This window comes from Aplysia californica, unplaced genomic scaffold, assembly GCF_000002075.1.
Source record: "Aplysia californica isolate F4 #8 unplaced genomic scaffold, AplCal3.0 scaffold00855, whole genome shotgun sequence".
Lineage (NCBI taxonomy): Eukaryota > Metazoa > Mollusca > Gastropoda > Aplysiida > Aplysiidae > Aplysia > Aplysia californica.
Window position 1 is genome coordinate 74,078 of NW_004798125.1, and position 8,765 is coordinate 82,842.

The 8,765-nt window shown below is 41.6% G+C and overlaps 1 protein-coding gene across 1 annotated transcript in view; it reads left to right on the forward strand.

The window, feature by feature from the left end:
- The window catches only part of LOC101852438 (TRPL translocation defect protein 14), a 36,588-nt gene extending 28,033 nt beyond the window's left edge, over positions 1–8,555 (forward strand). Inside the window, exons 9-13 of the mRNA XM_005110115.3 lie at positions 1,729–1,824; positions 2,292–2,388; positions 4,815–4,906; positions 6,026–6,141; positions 7,129–8,555. Coding sequence (XP_005110172.1) covers positions 1,729–1,824; positions 2,292–2,388; positions 4,815–4,906; positions 6,026–6,141; positions 7,129–7,306 — 579 coding nt within the window. The 3' untranslated portion in view covers positions 7,307–8,555. The remainder of the gene's footprint in view (positions 1–1,728; positions 1,825–2,291; positions 2,389–4,814; positions 4,907–6,025; positions 6,142–7,128) is intronic.
- The last annotated feature ends 210 nt before the right edge of the window (positions 8,556–8,765 follow it).

Here is an 8,765-nt window from a genome sequence, read left to right on the forward strand (position 1 = left end):
TCTCTCTCTCTCTCTCTCTGTCTGTCTCTGTCTCTCTCGCTCTCTCTCTGTCTGTCTCTCGCTCTCTTTCTGTGTGTGTCTCTCTCTCTCTGTCTCTCTCTCTCACGCTCTCTCTCGCTCTCTATCTCTCTCTGTCTCTCTTTCCCTTTATGTTTTTTTTCTCTCTCTCTCTCTTCCTCTCTCTCTATCTATCTATTTATCTATCTATCTATCTGTCTTGGAATAAATACAAAAAGCTGACGCACATGAAGAAGATGGATTCTTCCTCTCATTCTCTCAATCTCTCTCTCTCTCTCTCTCTCTCTCTCTCTCTCTCTCTCTCTCTCTCTCTCTCGCTCACCCACACACTCACACAAACGCACACCCGCATACTCATAGAGAAATGTGAAGTGGTTTACGATTTGTTGACACACACACAAGCGAGTGCACGCACATGCGAGAACAGGTGCATGAAACCCCCATCTTAAAGTATACACAACGCCATTGTCTGGCATCGTTAAGCGACACAAGTTAGAACGTCACATGTACGCAGATGACACCCAGCTGTACATACAATTGTACCAATCAACCGAGGAGAAGAACTTGAAGAAGGTCAACAGATTTCAGCCCTTCAAAACTGTCTTCAAGATATCAAGGACTGGATGTTTGACAATAAACTTAAACTTAGCGAAAACAAGACAGAAATAATCTTAATGGGAACAAATCACTTAAGAGCAAATGTACAATTTGAGAGTTTGGATCTAGGCAATGCAACTGTTATGGTGGAAAAATCAATTGCCATACGAAATCTTGGCTTTTATTTTGACCCTGATTTTTTCCATGAAAACACACATCACTAGAATTTGTCAAACCATGCACTTCCATCTGAGAAACATTAGCAGAATGAGGAAATTTATTAATGAAAATAACACGAAAATTCTTGTTCATGCTTTTATTTTAAGTCACTTTGATTATTGGAATTCCTTTCTTGTTGACATTCTAGATTCTATTCTTGCCAGACTTCAAAAGATTCAAAACAGGGCAGCAAGACTTGTAACTTTGAGAAAAATTCAGACCATGCCCATGATATTTTGAAAACCCTCCATTGGTTGCCTGTGAGAGAGCGCATTGAATTAAAAATTTTGTGCATGGTTTATAGAGCTTAACATCAGTGCTCACCAAATTAACTTTCAGAACTTATGGAAATGTAAGCACCATCTCGTAATTTAAGATCTTCAAATGACCATCAGCTCTGCATTCCTGGGTCCAAAACAATATTGGGTAAAAGGGCCTTTTCCATCTGTGCCCCAAAACTTTGGAACAATTTGGATTTAGATATTGACATGACTCTTTCAGTTGATCAATTTAATTTAAATCGAAGTTGAAGACAATGTTTTTCAGGAAAGTATATATAATGCTGGAACTCTATATCTGAAATATCTGTCTTTTTTATATTATATTATATTTATGCTTGTCTTGGTACAGACTGGCATTTTTCATTCTAGTGTCTCATTCTGTATGCTGAGCTGTTGTATCCAACTTGACCACTTTCTGTCACTTTTCTGCTGAGTGTATCATATTCTGTGTTAGTTTCATGCTCATATCCTGTTCTTCCTGTTCATATTTGCATTTACCATACCGCAGCAAATTTCTCTTTTTGGAAATCATTGAAATATCTTATCTAAATTTTAATGATCTGATTGGGGCATAAAACATTTTTGACAGTTGACTATTCCCCTATACTTGCAGGCTGTGTGTACAAGGGTCGGCATCGAAACGGGAGATCGGCTGGCTCCCAACAGCATCAAGAGGAAGTTCCTGGTCACCTGTGTGGCTTCCGATGAGGTTAGTGTTTGGTGTGACTTATTTTGCATTGTTCTCTCTCTCTCTCTCTCCCTCTCTCTCTCTCCCTCTCTCTCTCTCCCTTTTTGTCTCTCCCTCTCTCTTTCTCTCTCTCTCTCTCTCTCTCTTGCTGTCCTTCTCCTCCTCCCCCCCCCCCCCAATTCTAAGTCTTTTCTCTCTTGTCTGTTGCACATACTTGATCTAAAGAAGTATCCAAAGACACAGAGTGCTAAAAAAAGCAAGGTTATATCTATCACTTTACTTTGCTTTAGGATATGAAAGTCTTTTCAAAAAATAATTTTTGGCTCTACGAGAACACACTGACAGAAATTACTTTTCAATACTAAGTGAGGAAGAAAGAGAAATAAATGGCATATTCCAGCTTTGCTCCATCTAAAAATAGGAGCAAAACAGTTGATGTTGTAAAACATTATATTATGTATGAAACCTCTCTTTTCTTTTCCTTCTAGTCTTTCCCACACTATCAAGAGTTCCACGTTGTTCACGACTACTTGGTGACCCCGAGCCGAAAGATGCAGGCCAGACTTCGCAAGAGGGGCCAGAAAGGTGAGTTGTGTCAGTTCTGTGTGTTCTCTGGTGTCCCAGGCTCTGACACTCGGTCACCAGTCACTCTGAAGAGGAGACCTTGTCGGTGGTTGGCGGGTGCTCTAGTGTGGTTTGCTTCTTCTTTCCTATCAAACATTTATCGTCCTTTTCTCCCCTTCTTTTTTATGTTTGTTACTCTCTTGTAACACCTCTAATCTTCTGGCGCTCATATGATCTTATGCTGTTGCGAGCGCCGTTAAAACCTCCACTAAAACTAAAAAGGAGACGTTGTGAGTGTAACACTAGCCTGAACCGTATGTTTATGGCTTGATGCAAGACTTGCCCTTTTTATCCTGATTTGGTGCTGATGTTTGTAAGTTCGGTAAAAAATGTGTTTACATGATATTTTTTTTGTTTTTGTTTTTGTAAAGTGTTTTACGGCGCTCGCAACTGCATAAGGTTATATGAGCGCGCGGGACACACCTAATATTTTCAGTTGGTAGGAAATTTTGAATTTTGCCCAGGTGGCGGCCGAAGCCTACTCTTATCGATTTTAGACCACCAAGGGATCTTTAACGTGCGCAACTTGCACATGGACCCTCCAAGATTTTTCGCCCTTGTCCGAGAAGGCTAGGTGTAAATCTTTCCTACCAGAAGATCAGGGGTGTGGCAGAAAGACAGCAGTAAGGAGGAGCCAAGGAGTAACAGTAGAAAGGCTGCAGAAAGAGTCAGGAGCCCAGAGGAGGGGGCAAAGGAGGAGAAGGAGTGGGGGCAGAAAGTGGAGACGAAAGCAGACAACAGAACATTGCTAGAGAGCAGGAAAGGAGGTGAAAGGAGACAATTTTAGAGAAAAAAATTGTTCGGTCGCTACCCAGATTCGAACCCGGGACCTTCGAATGAGAGGCCAACACCTTAACCTCTAGGCCATGAGAACCCCCGTTTAAATGATAGTAATTGTTATGTTTCAACAAAAACAAAACAAGAAAAAGGAAAATTGTTTGCTAATTGATGATGAAGTGATGTTGATGACAACAGCGACGATGAGGCTGAAATTTTGAGAATGATGTGTAGGTTAATCTTGATGTTAGTTCATTTCTTCGTTTGGTGCTTACAATATATCCCTCTAGGCTGTCCTGAGGGGCAGGTGGATGCAAGACTTTGATAAACGTCATATTGCGTAGTTTGGAATTTGTTATGTGTTGTCGTTTGGCATCTATATTTATTATATTTGTGAAAGTTCGTCACTTTGGTCGCCTAAAACTTCCAAGCCATTTAACTTTCAAATTTGAACAAATTAACGGTGGTTCAGAATCATTTAAAGGGTACACAGTTGTATTAAGGAGTCAGTTTTCAGTTTCCCATTTGTTTTGTTTAAATTCTAATCTTAGGAAAGTCCCGTCTTTTAAAACGCAATTGTAAACAAGTGATGCTTCCATTCACAAGCAATGTGCACTGATTCCACAATGACTGGAAGATCGATTCTTTTGAGTCCGTTCATCGAACGGCCGGGTACCCAGCTAGCGGGTACCCAGCTAGTTTTTCATGATATTGCAGTTTGGCATTTGTTGTTGTCTTGCACTTCACCTTCGATAGACCGGCAGCGGAGGAGGTGATCTACATAATGGCTGGTCTTCCTCTTCACCTCATGCTTGTCCTAGAGCTTTTGGAGTAACTGACTGAAAGATCTTCATCTCACAATGCAGTTGATTTAGCGTACAGGACTGGTTTATTTACATTGTTTTTTAAGCGTAAAATTATCCCTTGTCTGACTGGTAGATCTAGCTTTTTTTGTTTGTTTTGGTAAGTGTTTTACAACGCTCGCAACTGCATAAGGTTGTATGAGCGTGCGGGACCCTTTTAACATTTTCAGTTGGTTGGAAATTTTGAATTTTGCCCGGGTGGCGGCTGAAGCCTACTCTTTTCAATTTTAGACCACCAAGGGATCTTTGATGTGCGCAATTCGCACACGGGACCTTTGAGATTTTTCGCCCTTGTCCGATAAGGCTAGGTGTGGATCTTTCGTACCAGGAGATCAGGAGTGTGGCTGAAAGACAGGAGTAAGAAAGAGCTAAGGAATGGCCTTAGAGAGGCTGCAGAAAGAGTCAGGAGCCCAGAGGAGGGGGCAAAGGAGGTGACGGGGTGGGGGCAGAAAGCGGAAACGAAAGCAGATGACAGGACATTGCTAGAGAGCAGGAACGGTGGTGAAAAGAGATAATTTTAAAGATGAAAATTTTTCCGTCGCTACCCGGATTCGAACCCGGGATCTTTGAATGAGAGGCGAACACCTTAACCTCTAGGCCACAAGAGCCCCCCCCCCCCCCCCGTGCTTTTTTCAGGGGGAATCTTAATATTTAAACTGACGAGAGTGGCTTCAGTTTCGGGGATTTTTTTTTTCTGGTAGGCTACTCATTGGCACCTCTGCTTATCACATGTTCGTTCCTACCCAGGCAACTGGACTTACACTCACACAATTCGTCGGCCTGAGATCAAGGATCAGAGTGTCGAGCTGAGAATGCCCATCACAGAGAAAGATTACGAGGTGAGTGAAGATATACATGGTGCTTTTCTGTCCTTTGGGTTTCTTATATTTGAGCAATGTGATATGTAACAATGGAGATAGTTTTACTTTTTTTTTTTACAGATGTTTTAAGAAATATGAAATGTTTAGATAGAGATAGGAACTCAAATTTAGAAATGAGTGGGTTTAGTTTAGGCGGAGATCTCTGTACAGGTGCAATTACCAGTTTCTACTTCACCGTACAGAACTTGATGGCCTTGCAAGATGAACAGAAATTTATGCAACGGTACAGTCGAGCCTGCTCTAACACCCACCTGTCTGAGACAATCACCTGTCTGAGACAATCACCTGTCTGAGACAATCACCTGTCTGAGACAATCACCTGTCTGAGACAATCACCTGTCTAAGACAATCACCTGTCTGAGACAATCACCTGTCTGTCGACCTATTTCCCCGCTGTGTTTGTTAAAACTACTCTAATGCCACGCACAGTGCAAGACGTCTACCTGTCAAAGACTATAATAATAATTGCATTTATATAGCACACTAGCTGGGCCCCCTTTCGATGAAAGGAATGATCGGTCATTAACATTGACTGAAAGTGGTTGGCCTACAACATTAACACTTACACTCTACTGGAATGGAGCAATAAATCTTGAGGGGAAAAGTGACACACGTGTTTCCAAGTTGCCAAATGTATAATAGATGTATAGAATAGATTCTCTATTCCGCTGTCATGGTTGTACGCTCCAGAATTTCAAAGGTGTGGAACAGTGTGCACGGATAGTGAACGGAAACCTCTCTTGTTTACAATGGCGTCTTAGAAGACGGACTTTCCCAAGATTCTGTGAGGATGAAACAAAGCATTTTGGAAAAATCGGGGGAAGCAGTTTGCGTGGATTTTTTAAAGTTCGGTCCTAGCCACATGGATGCTGTGGACGCCTGCAAATTTTCAAAGGTGTGGGTTCGGTAATAAGGGAGGAGTTTGTGCAGGAAGCCTCCCAAGTCCACTTTTATTTATATAGATATCACGCTCTACAGCATGCTCTGTGTGCTTTACAGCCACTTTTCTCCTTGACATTGGGTGGCCGTCTTGAATATTGTCAATTGGCGTTACCAATGTCTATCTCACCATTGCAGATTCTGATGGCCCAGAGAGACGAGCAGCACCATACCGTGTTCAAAATCCGTCGCTGCTTCCTGTGGAACAACCAGTACTACCAGCTGGACATGTACCGGGAGCCCGCGCCGCCCAAGTGAGTGTTGCCTAATCCCCCACACACACACACTAACACTCACACACACACACACACACACACTCTAACACACACACACACACACTAACACACACACACAAAACACACACACACACACAAACAAAACACGCACACAAACAAAACACACACACGCACAAAACACACACACACACACACGCACACACACACACACTCTCACACATGCACACTTGCTGTAGGTGGTTGGCGACAGCCTTCCTCCTTAATCAATGCTTGAATTATGTGGATAGCGCTGTTTACGTTTATGATCATTAAAAAATCATCCCTTCATAAATTCATTGAGGACGTGCATTTTGTGGGTGGTTGGCGGGAGCTCTGCTCTGGTGTGGTTTGCTCCTTCTTTCCTTCCAAACATCTATCGTTATGATTTCTTCTCCTTTTTTGTGTTTGTTACTCTCTTTTAACACCTCTATTCTTCAGCACTTATTTGACCTTATTGTACTGCAAGTGCTGTAAAACTCTGATTAAAACTAAATCTAAACCTCTACTTCTTTTGTGTGTTTGTCACTCTCTTGTGAACTGCTATTCCGCGGGGGTATTTTGATAGTCGAAACAGACTTTGTGCTGTTGAGGCTAGAGAGGTGAGCAGAGTAAGCCTGATTCCCCGTTTTGACTTCTATGCTGACATCCGCCCCTTGGCCCTAGACCTTTTGCTGTTACGAGCGCTGTACAACCTTACTAAGTGGATGGTTGGCGGGTGCTCTGGTGTGGTTTGCTACTTCTTTCCTATTGAACTTCTGTCTTCATTATCTCTCCTCCTTTTTTTGTGTATGTTACTCTCTTGTAACACATAATCTATTCTTCGGCATTTATTTTACTTTATTGTGTTGCAAGTGTCGTAAAACTCATACTAAAACTTTTTAAAAACCTTACTAAAACTAATGCTTACCAAACCCCCCCCCAAAAAAAAGACGTGCCTGCTTGTAACAAACATTTATGTCTGTTTAGATGTAAGGGTCTGATGCTGCTGGAAACGTTCACCACGGACAAGGGGCTGACCACCCTGCCGGACTTCCTGACGGTGGAGAAAGAGGTGACGGAGGAGCCCAAGTACTCCATGTTCAACCTGTCGCAGAAGGACGAGTACCTGGTAGATGGAGACCCTAACGCAGACATGGCCGAGTAGGACACTCGGAAGTAGCCTCGTTTCGCTCATTATACTTTTAACCCTATCCATACATCGTGTTTTACTATTGTATCCATATGACGTGGGGAACTCTGTGCCACCCCTTTCCAAAGAGGGAATGTACTCATTAATTCGATCTGTACGCTTTGCATAGCAGTCTGTCAAAATGATTTTTTGGAGAAATACTGAAAGTTTCAAAGAGATCTTTGCACTAGAAGTATTCCAAAATGTGAAGAATGCAACCCCAGGGGTACAAAATGACCCCTGAGATAGGGTTAATGAACTCTTCAATGTATATCAATTATTTTCTTTTTTAGCTCTGTTCTTTAAGCTTCACGGTTCCTTCGATTTTCTTTTTTCCCGGCTGTCCTCCAGATGTTTTTTTGCTCCGTTCCAAATTTTCTGTTGGATTCTGCAGATTAATGATGATACATTGACGAAAGATATGCGTTGAAGGAAGATGAATACTGAAGAGAGACCTCTTTACTTTGAAAGCGCACCCTTATGTGTTCTATAGGTGGTCTGAGCTGCTTGGGCCTGACTTAGATTGAATGGTTGGCTCGTGCTGTGGTGTGGTATGCTCTTTCTTTCTTATCAAACATCTATCGTTTTTATCTCTCCTCCCTCTTTTTTGTGTTTGTTACTCTCTTGTTACATCTATGTGACCTTATTGCATTGCAAGTGTCATGAAACTCTTCCTAAAACTAAACCATAGACCTGACTTATATTAAGGCAGAATTTAAATGTGCGAATCTCTCTTCGACATTATCTCTCTGGTTACTTGTGGATATACCAGTATTCTCAAGGGGTTTTTTTTCAAAGAGGAGGGGTCTATTGTTCTAATATATGAATACTGTCAATTTGTACAATACGACCACCCATTTTATATAAGTAGGAAAAAAGCTGAACTGTTGTCTTTACCTGTGGGTGTCTGACAGTGTCACAAAAATACAGAAAAAGCACAAAGGAAGAAGTAGAAAGTGGTTGTTTGTACAAGTGATTGTCTTGTACAGGAGGCCATTCCAGTAGATTTGACTGTATTTGTTTGTATGTTTCTCATCCTTAGAAGTGGCACGGTCTTGAGCAGTTTTAGCGAGTGATTTGCGGAGCCTGGTCTTTGATATGTCTGATCCAGAGAATGTGTGCGAAGATTTTTTTTATTTGTTTCTTTACTCAATTAAGATATATTAATATCATATCAGTCATCGTATCACTGTAGTTTTACACTCAGCGCATTTATGGTAGAAAATAATTTGTTTCCGTGTGTTGATGCTTTTTCATGTAACGTTGATCAGTATTTTTATCAGGATATTCCCGGTTCCATTGACATAAGGAAGTCTTTTTTGTTTTTCCTCATTGTTATCTCCCTCCATTGTCTACAGAGGACGAAACTGTTGTGGCAATTCCAGTTGCAGTAGTCCTCTGGGACAAAATTCTTAATCAAATTTGTCTCAATAGA